The sequence below is a fragment of the Leucoraja erinacea genome, chromosome 40, assembly GCF_028641065.1.
Source record: "Leucoraja erinacea ecotype New England chromosome 40, Leri_hhj_1, whole genome shotgun sequence".
Lineage (NCBI taxonomy): Eukaryota > Metazoa > Chordata > Chondrichthyes > Rajiformes > Rajidae > Leucoraja > Leucoraja erinaceus.
This window is the reverse complement of record NC_073416.1, coordinates 4,381,206-4,398,457: the sequence shown is the minus strand read 5'-3', so window position 1 is coordinate 4,398,457 and position 17,252 is coordinate 4,381,206. Positions and strand designations below refer to the sequence as shown.

The following is a 17,252-nucleotide window of genomic DNA, read 5'->3' as shown; positions in this document are numbered from 1 at the left end:
ATAAAGGGAGGCGGGGAGAGGGTTAAAGCTGCCTCGCCGCTCCGACCACGACACCTGCACTCTCGCCACATCTCTCTCTACATCTATCCCTCCCCACACCCCCCTCTCAACCTACATATCTATTTCTCTCTCTCACCCCCTCTCTCTCTCACTCTCTCTCCCCCCCTTTCTCCCCCTAGCTCCCTTGCCCTCTCCCCCCTCCCCCCTCTCTCTCCCTCCTCCCACTCTCCCACTCTCCCTCCCTCTCTCTTCCCACTTTCTCTCTCTTCTCTTCCTCCCTCTCTATCTCTCCACCCCTCTCTATCTCCCCCCTCTCTCTCTTCCCTTTTTCACCCTCTATCCCCCCCATCTCTCTATCCCCCCTCTCTTCTCCTTTCCCCCGCTTTCTCCCTTTCCCCTCTATCTATCTATCCCCTCTTTCTATTCTCCCTCTCCCTCTCTCCTATCTCTCTCTCTCCCCCCTCTCTATATCCCCCATTTCTATCTCTCCATCTCCTTCTCTCCCCCCTCCCTATCTCTCTCCTATCTCCTCTCCCCATGTCTTCGTACCGTGTGTCGAGCTCCAGCTCCAGCAGCATCGGTGGCCCCTCGTTCAGGAGGGTGTTCGGGGCTCCGGCTCCGGCTCTGTCCCCCGTGTCCCGCTTGTCGAGCCCGGCCAGGTCTCCGGCACCAGCGGCGGGGACGAGGAGCAGCGGCTACCGCCAGCGCAGCAGCATCAGCAGCATCAACACCCCGGCGAGAGCCTCCTGCCACCGGCGGGTGGACCTGGCGGCGGTCGAGGCCGTGAACCAGGAGCTGCTGGCGACCCGCAGCAGCGAGAAGGCCGAGCTGCAGGAGCTCAACGACCGCTTCGCCAGCTTCATCGAGCGGGTGCGTTTCCTGGAGCAGCAGAACTCGGCGCTGGCCGCTCAGCTCGCCCACATCCAGAGCCAGGAGCCGGGCAGGGCAGCTCGCCTCTACCTGCAGGAGATCCGGCAGCTCCAGCAGCAGCTACAAGCCGTGGGCCAGGACCGAGACCGCGTCCTCGTCGACAAGGACAATCTGGCCGAGGATCTGCACTGCCTGAAGCAGCGGTGAGACTGGCAGGGAGGGAGAGGAGGGGGGGGAGGATGGAGAGAGGGAAGGGGAGAGAGGGGTAGGGGAGAGATGGGGGGGTGTGGTAGGGAGAGATGGGGGGGTGTAGGGGAGAGATGGGGGGGTGTGAGGGGGAGAGGGGAGAGAGGGGGGGGAGGTAGGGGAGAGATGGGGGAGGGTAGGGGAGAGATGGGAGAGGGGGAGGGGGAGGGTAGGGGAGAGAGGGGGAGGGTAGGGGAGAGAGGGTGTAGGGGAGAGAGGGAGGGAGAGGGGGGGGGTAGAGAGGGGGAGGGTGTGTGAGGGGAGAGGGGGGGTAGTGATAGAGAGAGGGGGGGGGGGGGAGATGAGAGGGGGGGTGGGGGGGGGGGGGGGAGAGAGGGGGGGTTGTAAGGGGAGGGGGAGAGATGGGGGGGGGGGGGAGGGGGTAGGGGGGGTAGGGAGAGAGGGGGGGGAGGGAGGAGGAGAATGGATTGAGAGAGAGGGGATAGATAGATAGATAGAGAAAGGGCTAACTAGATAGAGTGAAATAGAGAGGGAGAGATGGGGAGGGAGAAAGGTGGATAGAGAGGGAAAGTTGGAGGGAGTGGGAAATAAAAGTTGTTTGATTCACCTCTTGTATTTTTGAATTGGAAGCACTTTGCTGCAAATGCATCTTTATTTGCAGTTATTTCAGGCCATGTTACTCGCCCTCGGCTGGGGGGCTGGACTGGGTGGGTGTGGTGGGCTATGCTGGGCTGGGCAGCCAGTCTGCTGGGTGAGGAGGGTGTAAAAGGCTCCCTCCCCATCCCTCTCTCTCCCCCCCTCTTGCTCTCCCAATCATTCTCCCACCCTCCCTCCATCCACCTATCCCTCAGTCTGAAGAAGGGTTTCGGCCCGAAACGTTGCCTATTTCCTTCGCTCCATAGATGCTGCTGCACCCGCTGAGTTTCTCCAGTATTTTGTCTACCACCTATCCCTCAACATCCCCCTCCCTCCGCCCCTGTCCCTCTCTCTCCCTTCGTCTCCCTCTCTCTCTCTCTCTCCATCCCATTCCCTCTCCCTCTACTCTCTCTCTCTCTCTCTCTCCGTCTACCTTTCCTCCCTCTCTCCCTCCCCCTCTCCCTACTGAAGGGAAGCAATGAGATGGGGTTGGGAGGGGAGGGGAGAAGGGGGCGGGGAACAAGGCCGTTGTAATGGCAGTGAGGTGCCAAGTGTAGACTGGGAGATTTCACAGAGCCTGTGATCCCCAAACTGGTCCAAAACATTTTCTTTACCTGCATGTGTTGGATACCTTTTCTAATATATATTAAAAAAATCAATGCTGAAAGAAAAAGCTTTTGAATTGAGAGATCTTTTTAAAAAAAAAAAAAAAAAAAAAAAAAAAAAAAAAAAAAAAACATCATGAAACTGATAATAGCCACAAAATGCTGGAGTAACTCAGCGGGGCAGGCAGCATCTCTGGAGAGAAGGACTGGTGACGTTTTGGGCCGAGACCCTTCTTAAGACTGAGTCAGGGGAGAGGGAAACGAGAGATATAGGCGGTGATGTCAAGATATAGAGAACATAGAAATTAGGTGCAGGAGTAGGCCATTCGGCCCTTCGAGCCTGCACCGCCATTCAATATAATCATGGCTGATCATCCAACTCAGTATCCCGTCCCTGCCTTCTCTCCATACCCCCTGATCCCTTTAGCCACAAGGGCCACATCTAACTCCCTCTTAAATATAGCCAATGAACTGGCCTCAACTACCTTCTGTGGCAGAGAATTCCACAGATTCCCCACTCAAATTAACAAATGAATGAAAGAAAGAAAGATATGCAAAACAGGAAGCCGTGTGCTGGGTGCAAACAAGTTACAGACAATGAGACGCAACGAGCTGACTTTGAAACTGGTACAACATATTAGAATAGTTTCAATAATCGATCAAAAATACCCCAGACAACATAAACAGGGGACTGTTCAATAACGATACTGGTGAAACTAGAGGCAAGGAACTGCAGATGCTGGTTAATACACAAAAAGATGCAAAGGGCAGGTCGGGCTCTGGAGAACATGGATAGGTGACGTTTCAGGTTGAGACCCTTCTTCGTGAAGTTTGATGGCTCTTGAAGAAAGCTCATGTACCCGAAACATTAGCACTGCATTTCTCTCCACAGATGCTGCCTGACCACCCCTGGTTTTCTGTTTCTTTTTCTCTCACACCAATCCTGCTGTTTGCCAGAGTTCTTGCCTGTGGCCTGTCCTTGCGTTCGGTCGTCTACGCACCAATCTTTAAACAGAACCCCTTTAAAATGATCAAGCCGTGAGTGGCATAGATATGGTCGACAGTCAGAACCTTTTCCCTAAGATGGAAATATCAAATAGTTCAGGGCGTTTCTTTAAGGGGTAAAGTTTAAAGGAGATGTGTGGGGCAAGTTTTTTTTGTTATTTTTACACAGAGGGCGGTGGGTGCCTGGAACGCGCTGCCATGGGTGGTGGTGGAGGCATATACGATAGTGGTGTTTAAGAGGCATTTAGACAGGCACCTGGATATGCAGGGAATGGAGGGATATGGATCAGGTGCAGGCAGATAAGTGTTGGTCTTGGCACCATGTTCAGCACAGATATTGTGGGCCGAAGGGCCTTTTCCCCGTGCTAGACTGCTCTGTGCTCTATTTGAGAACTGACACCGTGGGGTATAACGCTGGCGTTACACTGACCCACGCGTTGCGGTGAAACCTCATCTTGAGCTGTTTCCGCCATCAGTTTGGTTCATTGTTTTTGGTTCTTAATTCTTCCATGCAAAGATGGGTAAATAGTTTCCATGACCTTTAACCTTCATTCCATTTGTGGTCCCCTCCGCACTCTATACACGGGGGGGGGGGGTGCAATTAAACTACAAACACGCGTGTCTTTGTGGGATGTGGGAGGATTCCGGGGCACCCGGAGGAAATTCAAGTGGCCATGGTGGTGAACACACGCACACGCGTACATATGCATTTGGGCAGCAGCAATGGCACAGCGGTAGAGTTGCTGCCTCATAGAAACATAGGAAATACCGTCATTCAATATGATCATGGCTGATCATCCAACTCAGTATCCCATACCTGCCTTCTCTCCATACCCCCTGATCCCTTTAGCCACAAGGGCCACATCTAACTCCCTCTTAAATATAGCCAATGAACTGTGTGGCCTCAACTACCTTCTGTGGCAGAGAATTCCACAGATTCACCACTCTCTGTGTGTGAAGAAAAATGTTTTTCTCATCTCGGTCCTAAAAGACTTCCCTCTTATCCTCAAACTGTGTGGCCCCTTGTTCTGGACTTCCCTGACATCGGGAACAATCTTCCTGCATCTAGCCTGTCCAACCCCTTAAGAATTTTGGAAGTTTCTATAAGATCCCCCCTCAATCTTCTGAATTCTAGCGAGTACAAGCCGAGTCTATCCAGTCTTTCTTCCTATGAAAGTCCTGACATCCCAGGAATCAGTCTGGTATGGCAGGACTTTCATATGAAGAAATGCCCCTGTCCCACTTGGGGAACCTGAACGGAAACCTCTGGAGACTCTGCGCCCCACCCAAGGTTTCCGTGCGGTTCCTGGAGGTTGCAGGTGGTTGCCGGAGGTTGCAGGTAGTGGAAGCATGTAGGGAGACTGACAAAACCCTCCGGGAACCGCACGGAAACCTTGGGTGGGGGCAAAGTCTCCAGAAGTTTCCGTTCAGGTTTCCTAAGTGGGACAGGGGCATTACTGCGCTTGCAGCGCTGGAGCCCCGGGTTCGATCCTGACTGCAGGTGCTGTCTGTGCGGAGTTTGCACGTTCTCCCCGTGACCCGCGTGGGTTTTCTCCGGGTGCTCCGGTTTCCTCCCACACTCCACAGACGTGCAGGTTTGTACGTTAATTGGCTTGGTATAAATGTAAATTGTCCCCAGTGTGTGCAGGGTTGTGTTAGTGTGCGGGGCATCGCTGGTCGGTGGGCCGAATGGCCTGTTTCCATGCTGTATCTCTAAACTAAACTAAAACATACAGACACGCATGCCTCTGGCGCCGTGAGGCTGCGGGTCTGCCGGATGCGTTGTTGTGCAGCTGCAGACCCTGAATATTGCAACCCCCCCCTTCGAGCAACGGCTCAATACAGTAGAGAATTATCTGACCTCCTGCGTATATATATCATACTTTATAATGGCCTGGGCTGAAGAAGCACTTAATATCATCAGCTGTGTATAAAGCAGCAGCAGTGAGTTCACTGTCATTAGATGCATCCTCTCTCAGGGACCATTATTACTCCATCTGCCTGTTCCATTATTAATGGCACCTAATTGAAACCAATTCCATAACATCCAGCCTCGTTCCACAGGGCCCACCAGTGGCCGTTGTAACTGCACACAAACATCGAAAACGTACAAAAGGCTAACAACTAATTGAAGACAAAGTATCTCTCATTTCTAACTGGTGGTAGACAAAAATTCTGGAGAAACTCAGCGGGTGAGGCAGCATCTATGGAGCGAAGGAAACAGTCAACGTTTCGGGCCGAGACCCTTCTTCAGACTGATGTGAGGGTCTCAATCGAGGAGCTAGCCGGGCGTGGAGACTGCAGCACAGAATTGAATAATGCCCTATGGATGGTAAATTGCAATATAATCTCTTTGCAGTGCAGAGCAGAATAGGCCACGGCAGAAAATCCACACAATAAAAACAGTATCGTTTCTCCAGAAAGGGAGAGTCAAATGAAAATAGTTCGATTCAAACTACTTGCGTGAAAATTTGTTTTGGTCACAAGATTCATGATTCAAGAGTTTATTGTCATGTGTCCCAGATAGGGCAATGAAATTCTTGCTTTGCTTCAGCACAACAGGATATTGTAGGCATAAATACAGAACAGATCAGTGTGTCTATATACCAATGAATATATATATATGTATGTATATATGTGTATATGTATATGTGTGTGTATGTATGTATATGTGTGTGTGTGTATATATATATGTGTGTGTGTGTATATGCGTGTGTGTGTGTGGGTATATATGTGTGTGTATATATATGTGTGTGTATATATGTGTATGTATATGTATATGTGTATATATATAAAGTATATGTATGTATATGTGTGTGTATGTGTGTATGTGTTGTGTATGTGTATGTATATATATGTATGTATATATATGTGTATGTATGTGTATGTGTATGTGTATATGTGTGTGTGTGTGTGTATATATATATATGTGTGTGTGTGTATATAAAACACATAAATAAGTGTATAAAGTGCAGTAGGCTATTAATGTTTAGAGTTTTGTTTGAATTGAGTTGAATAGCCTGATGGCTGTGGGGAAGTAGCTATTTCTGAACCTGGATGTTGCAGATTTCAGGCTCCTGAACCTTCTACCTGAAGGTAGCAGGGAGATGAGTGTGTGGCCAGGATGGTGTGGGTCCTTGATGATGCTGCCAGCCTTTTTGAGGCAGCGACTGCGACAGATCCTCTTGACTTAAGCCCAGGCTCGATGCTCATTCTTTAAGAGATGGAAGCTGAACATAAATGAGGTGTATTGCCCCTTGTTTATTTAGTTTTCCCAAGCCCCCATTGATAGACACTTCAGGGAGCTTGCCTGCTGAATAATTTCCATACAAAGGCCAGTTTAATCAGCAGGCTGTCTCTTGGGGAAACGGGCGACTCTGCCATCTGTGCGGGGAAGAATGGCCCTATTGATAAGATGACAAGATGGATGCCCTTCCCTGCCTGGGCACTGCCCTGCACTCGCTAATTTGACTCTGTATTCAACCTGTTGTCATCCCCAATCTTTTCCACCCAGAGAGTTGTGAATCTGTGGAATTCTCTGCCACAGGAGGCCGATTCACTGGATGTTTTCATGAAAGCCCACGCAGGTCACGGGGAGAACGTGCAAACTCCGTACAGACAGCGCCCGTAGTCGGGATCGAACCCGGGTCTCTGCCGTGGGTGGTAGTTAGTGTTGGCTCCCCACAGTTTGGTAAACAGAGAGAAGCACTGACAGGGCCGAGGGAGAGCTTGTTGGGTGATGGCAGAGTTTTATCCTCTGGCTGGGAACTAACTCGTTAACACTCGTGTGTGATTATACTGTAGGTTGGAAGAGGAAGCACAGAAGAGGTACGATGCTGAAAATAATCTGGTCCTGTTCAGGAAGGTGAGTGGCCCAGCAACGTTTAGTTTAGTTTTAGAGATACAGCGTGGAAACAGGCCCTTCGGCCCACCGAGTCCGCGCCATCCCTACAGTCGGGTAACCTACACACACCAGGGACAATTTACAATCTTTACCAAAGCCAATTACCCTACAAACTTGCACGTTTTTGGAGTGTGGGAGGAAACCGGAGCACCCGGAGAAAACCCACACGGTTTACGAAAGAAAAAGTCAAACTGAGACCCGTGTAAATGGCGAAAGATCCAAAATGGAGGTTGCAACCAGAGGCTGACAAGGCCTTCAGGCCTTCAGACTCCTGTAAGCAGCCTGAGCCTTGGAGCTATCCTCGCAAGATGGCAATGAGTGAGGGAAGAGTTTTTTTTCTTTGGAACAGAAGGCTCTTGGCCTGGGCTGGGGTCCAAAGGCCTGGGTGTTTGATAATTGCATGCGAGTTTGAACACAGTCGTGGGATTAAAAGTGATGGTGAGTGTATGGAACGAGCTGCCAGAGGAGGTAGTTGAGGCAGAGACTATTGCAACGTTTAAGAACCAGCTAGATAGGTAAATGGATAGGGCATGTTTGGAGGGATATGGGCCAGGTGGGACTAGTGTAGCTGGGACAGCATGGAAACAGGCCCTTCAGCCCACTGGGTCCGTGCCGACCACCGATCAGCCGTTCACACTAGTTCTATTTCTCATCCGCTCCGCACACACTTCGGGGGGGAGGGGGGATTTACAGAGGGCCGAATGGCCTGCTCCTGCTTCTATCTCTTGCGTTCTTGTGCTTCACCCTCTCAGGATGTTGATGACGCAACTTTGGCCCGGCTGGAGCTGGAGAGGAAAGTGGAATCACTCCTGGACGAGATCGAATTTCTCAAGAAGTTACACGACGAGGTGAATGTGCACTTTGTACAATGGCATTCCCCACCCACCCTTCAGCCCATCGAGTCTATGCCCTCCCCCCCCCCCTGCCCTTGGAGCCCACTGGTTAATCCCCCTACCCCCGTTTAATCTCATCCCCCCCCCCCCTTTTTTTTTTTTCTCCCTCCCCCCCCCCCCCACCTTTTCCCCCCCCCCCCCCCCCCCCCCCCCTTTTTTACCTCCAAATGTGGCCTGACCACAGTCCTACGGAGTTACACCATGACGTCCTGACTCTTATACTCAATGCCTACGAAGGCAAGCGTACCACCCGCCTTCATTACCACTCTATCTACCCGTGTTGCCACTTTCAGGGAGTTATGGACAAGGTTCGCAAGATCCCTCTGTACATCAATGCTGTTCAGGGTCTTACCATAAATGGTAGATTTTCCCCCTGCATTCTTCAGTTTAGAGATACAGTGTGGAAACCGGCCCTTCGGCCCACCGAGTCCATGCCGACCATCGATCGCCTACCTGTTCACACTGTGTTATCCCACTTTCTCGTCCACTCCCCAATACAGGGAGGGGCAATGCCGCACACGCACACACACACACACACACACACACACACACACACACTCACACACTCACTCACACTCACTCACTCACTCACACACACTCACACTGCGCGAGTGCTTGGGTTAAACTCCATCTGCCATTTCTCCGCCCGTGGCTGCGCGGTGTCCTGCGGCGTGCGTCGGGGAGCGTTGCCGTTGTGGGCGGCTGCCCGTAATCGCCGCGTGCTCTTCCCCTCTGCAGGAGCTGCGGGACCTCCAGGTGAATCTGCAGGCCTCGCAGATACAGGTGGAGATGGAGGTGGCCAAGCCCGACCTGACGTCGGCGCTGAAGGACATCCGCACCCAGTACGAGACCATCGCCAGCAACAACGTGCGGGAGACCGAGGACTGGTACAAGTCCAAGGTGAGGTGCCAACTGTACACCATTGACACCACCAATGTTTATTGTACATCCCTCCTTCCCCTTGAGAACGTCATACGTTCCACAACATCATAAACCTAAACATTATATAAGTAAGTAAGTCAGTTTATTGGCCAAGTATTCACATACAAGGAATTTGCCTTGGTGCTCCGCCCACAAGTAACAACATGACATATAGCAACAGTTACGAATGACTCAGAAAACACTAAACATTAATAATAATAAGACATTAATGATAAAACACCATTGATCAAGCATGTGAACCAACAAAATACCAGATCAAAGGGAGGCTATAGATTTTTGGCTGAGTCGAGCAATATGTATTAAATATTAAATATCATTCATATAAAATAAAATTCTGGAGCCTCATAAAACCATAGGAGCAGAATGAGGCCATTCGGCCCATCAAGTCAACTCCGCCATTCAATCATAGCTGATCTATCTCTCCCTCCTAACCCCATTCTCCTGCCTTCTCCCCATAACCCCCAACACCCGTTCTAATCAAGAATCTATCTATCTCTGCATTAAATATATCCATGACTTGTGCCTCCACAGCCGTCTGTGGCAATGAATCCCACAGATTCACCACCCTCTGGTTAAAGAAATTCCTCCTTGTCTTCATTCTTGAAGCATGTCCTTTTATTCTGAGGCTGTGCCCTCTAGTCCTAGACTCTCCCAATGGTGGAAACATCTTTTGCAGCGGGACCCCGGTTCCCCTCTCCTCTCCGCCGGCCCCGTCCCGTCCCGTCTCACCCGCTGTTGTCGCCAGCTCCATCCTCCCGCTCTGTGGCCATGTGTGGACGAGCAGGGGCCGGCTCAGTGGCTCCCCCTGCAGGCCACGATCCACCGGGCCTTCACTAGGTCTCCTGCGTTCCAGAGAAAACATTCCAAGCCTGTCCAGCCTCTCCCAGTAGCCAAAGATTCGATCAAAGATAGGCTGAGGGTCTCCAATGAGGTAGAGAGCCGTGTCGAACTACTATCTACCTCATTGGTAGTGTTCAGATTCAGATTCAGATTCAATTTTAATTGTCATTGTCAGTGTACAGTACAGAGACAACGAAATGCATTATGCAGTGTTGCCAACTGTCCTGTATTTGCCGGGTCATCCCGTATATTTTGGGCTAAATTGGTTTGTCCCGTACGGGACCGCCCTTGTCCCGTACTTGACCGCTACCACTCGGGTCGAGGGGACTGTCTGGTCGTCTGGCCCCTGCCTCACCCGTCCCGACGTAGTGCAGCCCGTGGAGTGCAGCAGCAGCAGCGCCTCGCCCGTGGCCCCGTCGGTCGGTCAGCAGCCCGGCCCGCTGTCCGTACTACGGACCTTCGCTTACCGCCGACACCACCACCCCCACCCCTCCTTCTCACGGCCGATCATCGGTTCATGAGTTGGACGGGGAGCCGGACTGTGCGGGCGGACTCCTCACAGCTGGGCCCCGCCGGCTGGGCTTTGTGTGCAGTCCAGCACCCGGGGCCAACTCATCATTCACCCAGACACGGCCCAGTCGGTCAACGAATTGCCGTCGGGAATGTGTCCCCCGTATTTTGGCCCTTTGTCCCTTATTTGGAGCGGGATGGTTGGTGACCCTATTTCATTGGAGATCCCAGGACTCTCTTTGATCGGACGTTACCTTGCACTAAACACTATTCCCTTGATCCTGTATCGTGTGTTGTCTTTCCGCTGACTGGTTAGCACGCAACATCAAAGCTTTTCACTGTACCTCGGTACACGTGACAATAAACTGAATCCGGAGTGGACAGTCCGAGCCTGTCCGAGCTGTCCCAGGAGGGAGATGTGATCCTGATCGACTTGCGGGGGTGGGGAGTGGAGTACAGTCCCTCGCTCCCTGCCCTGCCGCGCGCCGACTGCTCTAACTTGCTGTGCTCCCCCCACACAGTTCACGGATCTGACGGATGCAGCGAACCGCAGCAACGAGACGCTGCGGCAGGCCAAGCAGGACCTGAACGAGTCGCGGATGCACATCCAGGCGCTGACCTGCGACCTGGAAGCGCTGAGAGGCACCGTGAGTGAGGGGCGCCGCACGGTGGTCAGCGCTACGGGGGGGGGGGGGGGGGGGGGGGGGGGGGGGGGTGTGAGAAGTCGACTCTGCCCACGCGGGGTCTCAGCATGGAAACACCGACACAACGACGCACTTCACACCCACAAACTCATAAGTGTTAGCAGCAGAATTAGGCCATTCGGCCCATCAAGTCCACTCCGCCATTCAATCATGGCACATCCATCTTTCCCTCCTAACCCCACTCTCCTGCCTTCTCCCCGCAACCCCTGACACCCGCACTAATTGAGACGGGCACTTTTGTGTTCATTTTTGGGCAGCCCGTGTGCGTAGGGGAGAGGGTAGGGATGAAGATGTCCTGGTTGGTTTGCTCGTGGGCCTGGCCTGGCCAAGCTGGCCATCGGCGAGTCACGGCGCCAGGCGGGAAGAGATGGCTCTGCCCGAGCCGGCTGCCCGCCCCCTTTTCCGTTAGAGAGGGAACGCGCGCTGTCCACAGGCACCCTGGGGGGTCTCCGGGACCGTTGGGCACCAGTCAAAATTGTCCATTGTCCCCAACAGACACACAAAGCTGGAGTCACTCAGCGGGTCAGGCCGCGTCTGTGGAGAGAAGGAATGGGCGACGTTTCAGGTCGAGACCCTTCTTCAGACTCACAGGGAGAACGTACAAACTCCGTCTAGACAGCACCCGGAGTCAGGATCGAACCTAGATCTCTGGCGCTGTGCGGCCAGCAACTCTACCACTGCACCAGTGTGTGTGATGCTTGGATTAGAACATAGAAAAATAGGTGTGGGGGGAGGAGGCCATTCGGCCCTTCGTGCCAGCACAGCCATTCAATATGATAGTTGCTGATCATCCAAAATCAGTACTGCTTTCTCCCCATGTTCTCCCCTGGATTTTGTTTTGTTACCTGTCCCTGATACACTGGGACATCTGAAAGCTTGGAGGCTTGCAAATCCAGCCCGGGGTGAGAGGGAGAGTTTGTGGCCTGAGGGTTTTGGGTGTTTTTCCCCCCCCCTGCAGAACGACTCGCTGCTGCGCCAGCTACAAGAGGCAGAGGAGCAGTTCTCTGCCGAGTCGGCGTGTTACCATGACACCGTCGGCAGCCTGGAGCAAGAGATTCACCACATGAAGGAGGACATGACGAGGCACCTTCGGGAGTACCAGGACCTGCTCAACGTCAAGATGGCCCTGGACATCGAGATTGCCACCTACAGGAAGCTGCTGGAAGGGGAGGAGAGCAGGTGAGGTCGTTGCACCTTTTGCTCAACTCTCCCGATCAAATGGCGCCTCGGAGCCCGAGCCCGCTGGTGATGGGGGAACAGCCTCTCTGTAGCCTCATGAAAGGACCATTCTCTGCGGCGCGGTGGCGCAGCGGTAGAGTTGCAGCCTCACAGCGCCGGAGACATATAAGATTGTTAAGGGTTTAAGAGGGAACTGCAGATGCTGGAGAATCGAAGGTTACACAAAAAATGCTGGAGAAACTCAGCGGGTGCAGCAGCATCTATGGAGCGAAGGAAATAGGCAACGTTTCGGGCAGAAACCCTGAAGGAAATAGGCAACGTTTCGGGCCGAAACCCTGAAGGAATAGGCAAAGTTTCGGGCCGAAACCCTGAAGAAACTCAACGTTTCGGGCCGAAACCCTGAAGGAAATAGGCAACGTTTCGGGCCGAAACCCTTCCGGGCTTCGGCCCGAAACGTTGCCTATTTCCTTCGCTCCATAGATGCTGCTGCACCCGCTGAGTTTCTCCAGCTTTTTTGTGTAACCTAAGATTGTTAAGGGTTTGGACACACTAGAGGCAGGAAACATGTTCCTGATGTTGGGGGAGTCCAGAACCAGGGGCCACACACACAGTTTAAGGATAAGGGGTAAGCCATTCAGAATGGAGACGAGGAAACACTTTTTCTCACAGAGAGTTGTGAGTCTGTGGAATTCTCTGCCTCAGAGGGCGGTGGAGGCCGGTTCTCTGGATGCTTTCAAGAGAGAGCTAGATAGGGCTCTTAAAGATAGCGGAGTCAGGGGATATGGGGAGAAGGCAGGAACGGGGTACTGATTGGGGATGATCAGCCATGATCACATTGAATGGCGGTGCTGGCTCGAAGGGCCGAATGGCCTGTTCCGGCATCTATTGTCTATTGACCCGGGTTCAATCCTGACTACGGGTGCTGTCTGTACGGAGTTTGTATATATTTTCTTAAAGATTTGATAGGAATTTAATTTTGTTAAAGATTTAATAGGAATCTGAGGTAGACAAAAATGCTGGAGAAACTCAGCGGGTGAGGCAGCATCTATGGAGCGAAGGAATAGATTTCGGTTCGATACCCTTCTTCAGACCCGAAACGTCACCTATTCCTTCGATCCACAGATGCTGCCTCACCCGCTGAGTTTCTCCAGCACTTTTTTCTCCTTTTTGATTTTTCCAGCATCTGCAGTTCTTTCTTAAACGTAGGAATCTGAGGGGTAACCTTTTCACACAGAGGGTGGTGGGTGTATGGAACGAGCTGCCAGAGGAGGTAGTTGAGGCTGGGACTATCCTAACGTTTAAGAAACGGTTAGGCAGGTACATGGATAGGACAGGTTTGGAGGGATATGGACCAAACGCGGGACTAGTGTAGATGGGACAAGTTGGGCCGAAGGGCCTGTTTCCACACTCTATGCCTCCATTACTGTGGCTTGATGGCTCACGATCGCTGTCTCGTTTCCTCCTTAGGATTGCTGTCCCCATCCAGTCCTTTGCCTCTCTCAGCTTTAGAGGTGAGTGTGTGGGGCGGGTTTATGAAAGAGGATGACATTTTGTTTTCGCTGGGCCCTTTCACCCACTGTGTGGTAACCCGTGCCTTGTTTGCTGCCATCTTGTAGACTACGCCTACAATCCACAGGATGTTCAAACCAGGAAGACCGTGTTAATCAAAACTATTGAGACCCAGGATGGAGAGGTAAGGATTGTGAATTATAAGTTGTGTGTGCGCATGTCTTTCATTTTCTTTTGAGAAAAAATTGCATTGTGTGTGTTTCGGATAGCGTTAGTGTGTGGGGATCGCTGGTAGGTGCGGACTCGGTGGGCCGAAGGGCCTGTTTCCGCGTTGTATCTCCAAACTTTATTCTTTATTCTCTGGAGCCCAGAAGGTTAAGGGGGGATCTGATAGAGGTCTTTAAAATGATGAGAGCGATAGACCGAGTTGATGTGGACAAGCTTTTCCCTTTGAGAATAGGGAAGATTCAAACAAGAGGACATGACTTCAGAATTAAGGGACAGAAGTTTAGGGGTAATATGAGGGGGAACTTCTTTACTCAGAGAGTGGTGGCGGTGTGGAATGAGCTTCCAGTGGAAGTGGTGGAGGCAGGTTCGTTGGTATCATTTAAAAATAAATTGGATAGGCATATGGATGAGAAGGGAATGGAGGGTTATGGTATGAGTGCAGGCAGGTGGGACTAAGGGGAAAAAAAATTTGTTCGGCACAGACTTGTAGGGCCGAGATGGCCTGTTTCCGTGCTGTAATTGTTATATGGTTATATGGTTATAACTAAACTAAATTTCGACTTCCCGTCTGCCGATTTTTAAATTTTTTTGTCTTAAGTGCAATTTGTTGTTTGAATTTGTAGGTGGTGAATGAATCTCGGAAGGAGCAGCAGAACGAGCGTGATCATTGAATCGATACGGCGCTGGTTCAAGGCCAGACTCGACCCAAGCAGAAGACTGGTTTTAGTTTTTCTTTTTTCTCTTTCCCCCATTTCCCGCCCTCCCCCTTTCGTCTTTAAATTCTGTCGCCCGCGGTTTGAAGCTTGGAGCTGCGACGAGCTTCCAATTCACCCATTGCTCGTGTTTAGTTGCACACCTTGCCCAGGCAGCAAGCAGGCCCAAACCCTCTCAACGCACCTCCGTCACCATGGCAACGGGAGCTGTGGCCCACCGAGTCCGCATCTCCACCCACCCTACACGATCCCATTCCGCTTCTGCCCACACTAGGGGATTATGGGGGGAAAGGCAGGAGAATGGGGTTAGGAGGGAGAGATAGATCAGCCGTGATTGAATGGCGGAATGGATGGGATGGGCCGAATGGCCTCATTCTGCTGCTGTCACTTCTGACCTTATGACTCCACCATTCGCATAGAACAGCACAATGCAGGAACAGGCCCTTCGGCCCACAATGCCTGTGCTCAACACGATGCCTAGACCATCTCTGATCTGCCTGCATGTGATCCATATCCCTCCATTCCCCCCATGTCCATGTGCCCATCCAAAAGCCTCTTAAACACCACTATCGTATCTGCCTCCACCACCAACACCCCCGGCAGCACGTTCCAGGCGCCCACCATTCTGTGTGTGTTTTCAATAAAAAAACTCCCCACAAATTTCCTCAAATTTTTTTTTTATTCCCACCCAGTGCGAAAGGCTCTGACTGTCTACCCTATCTATAATTTTATTAACCTCTATCAGGTCTCCCCGCAACTTCTGGCATCCAGGGAAAACAATTCAAGTCTTCCCAACCTCTCCCTGTAGCTGAAACCCTCGAATCCAGGCATCATTCTGGTAAACCTCCTCTGCACCCTCTCCAGAGCCTCCACACCCTGTAATGGGGTCTCCAGAACTGCACGCAATACTCCAAATACTGACCGACCACAGCCCTCCTGACTCTTGTACGCTAGATTCCCGTTGCATCAGCCAATTAACTAACGAACCCGCACGTCTTTGGGATGTGGAGCGCCCGGAGGGAGCCCACGCGGTCACGGGGAGAACGTGCAAACGCCACACAGACAGACGGGAGTGAACCCTTCCCCTTCTCCCTCCCCACTCCCCGGGAGATTCTTGAGGGAAAGCTTTCAGATTCCCTCATCCCTTTGTTTGAAGAACTCCCCTCTGACATTGGGCCTAAGCAGCCCGCCTCCCGGAGGTTTTTGTCAGTCTCCCTACCTGCTTCTACTACCTGCAACCTCCGGGAACCGCACGGAAACCTTGGGTGGGGCGCAAAGTCTTCAGAGGTTTCCGTTCAGGTTTCCTAAGTGGGACAGGGGCATTACACTCTGGTGAACATGGATAGTCAAGTCAAGAGAGTTTATTGTCATGTGTTCCAGATAGGACAATGAGATTCATACTTGCTTTGGGTCGGGACCCTTTGAAACGTCACCTATCCATGTTCTCCACAGATGCTGCCTGACCCGCTGAGTTACTCCTGCACTCTGTGAAACGTCACCTATCCATGTTCCCCACAGATGCTGCCTGACCCGCTGAGTTACTCCAGCACTGTGAAACGTCACCTATCCATGTTCTCCACAGATGCTGCCTGACCCGCTGAGTTATTCCAGCACTCTGTGAAACGTCACCTATCCATGTTCTCCACAGATGCTCCCTGCCTGCTGAGTTACTCCAGCACTCTGTGAAACGTCACCTATCCATGTTCTCACAGATGCTGCCTGACCCGCTGAGTTACTCCAGCACTCTGTGAAACGTCACCTATCCAAACAGATGCTGCCTGAAACTCAGTTATGGTGCAGCAGCATCTATGGAAATAGGCAACGTTTCGGGCCGAAATCCTTCTGGAAATAGGCAACGTTTCGGGCCGAAACCCTTACGGGTTTCAGCCCGAAACGTTGCCTATTTCCTTAGCTCCATAGATGCTGCCTGACCCGCTGAGTTACTCCAGCACTCTGTGTCTTTTGCAAAGCAGCATCTGCAGTTCCTTGTGGCTTCTGGATAGGCTGGGAATGGAGGGATACGGATCACATGCAGGCAGAGGAGATTAGATTAACTTGGCATCGTGTCCAACACGGACATTGTGGGCCGAAGGGCCTGTTCCTGTGCTGTACTGTTCTATGTTCCACCCTCCCTCATAATTGAGAAAGCTCTAAACTCCTCTGGCTTTTGACTGGAGAAAGAACAGGACCACTGAATAGGCTGGGGAACTCCCAGATTCCAGCCAGACCCTCACGTCGCAGGGAGGAGAAATGGGCACACACCAGGATTGGGGCACAGGTTTCAAGATTTGGGCACATGTGCCGTGATTGGTGCAAGTACCAGGATTTGGCATGAACACGAGGATTGGCACGCTGTGACTGGCACAAGTGCCAGGATTGGCACATACACCGGGATTTGGGCACACGTTGGCATGCGTACCAGTACCAGGATTCACACACGGCGATCCGGGCCCAAAGACATAAACAGGATTCACGCTCGCATCACTGAACACTCAAGCAGGGGGGGA

General features: G+C 51.9%; 1 protein-coding gene across 1 annotated transcript; it reads left to right on the top strand.

Moving 5' to 3' along the window:
• The first annotated feature begins 446 nt into the window (after window positions 1-446).
• On the top strand, window positions 447-16,391 carry LOC129714777 (peripherin-like). The gene is made up of 9 exons (XM_055664614.1): window positions 447-1,073; window positions 7,128-7,188; window positions 7,980-8,075; window positions 8,859-9,020; window positions 10,934-11,059; window positions 12,075-12,295; window positions 13,763-13,806; window positions 13,912-13,988; window positions 14,656-16,391. Exons 1-9 carry the CDS (start codon window positions 538-540, stop codon window positions 14,701-14,703), a joined length of 1,371 nt encoding a protein of 456 aa, XP_055520589.1. The 5' UTR covers window positions 447-537; the 3' UTR covers window positions 14,704-16,391.
• The last annotated feature ends 861 nt before the right edge of the window (window positions 16,392-17,252 follow it).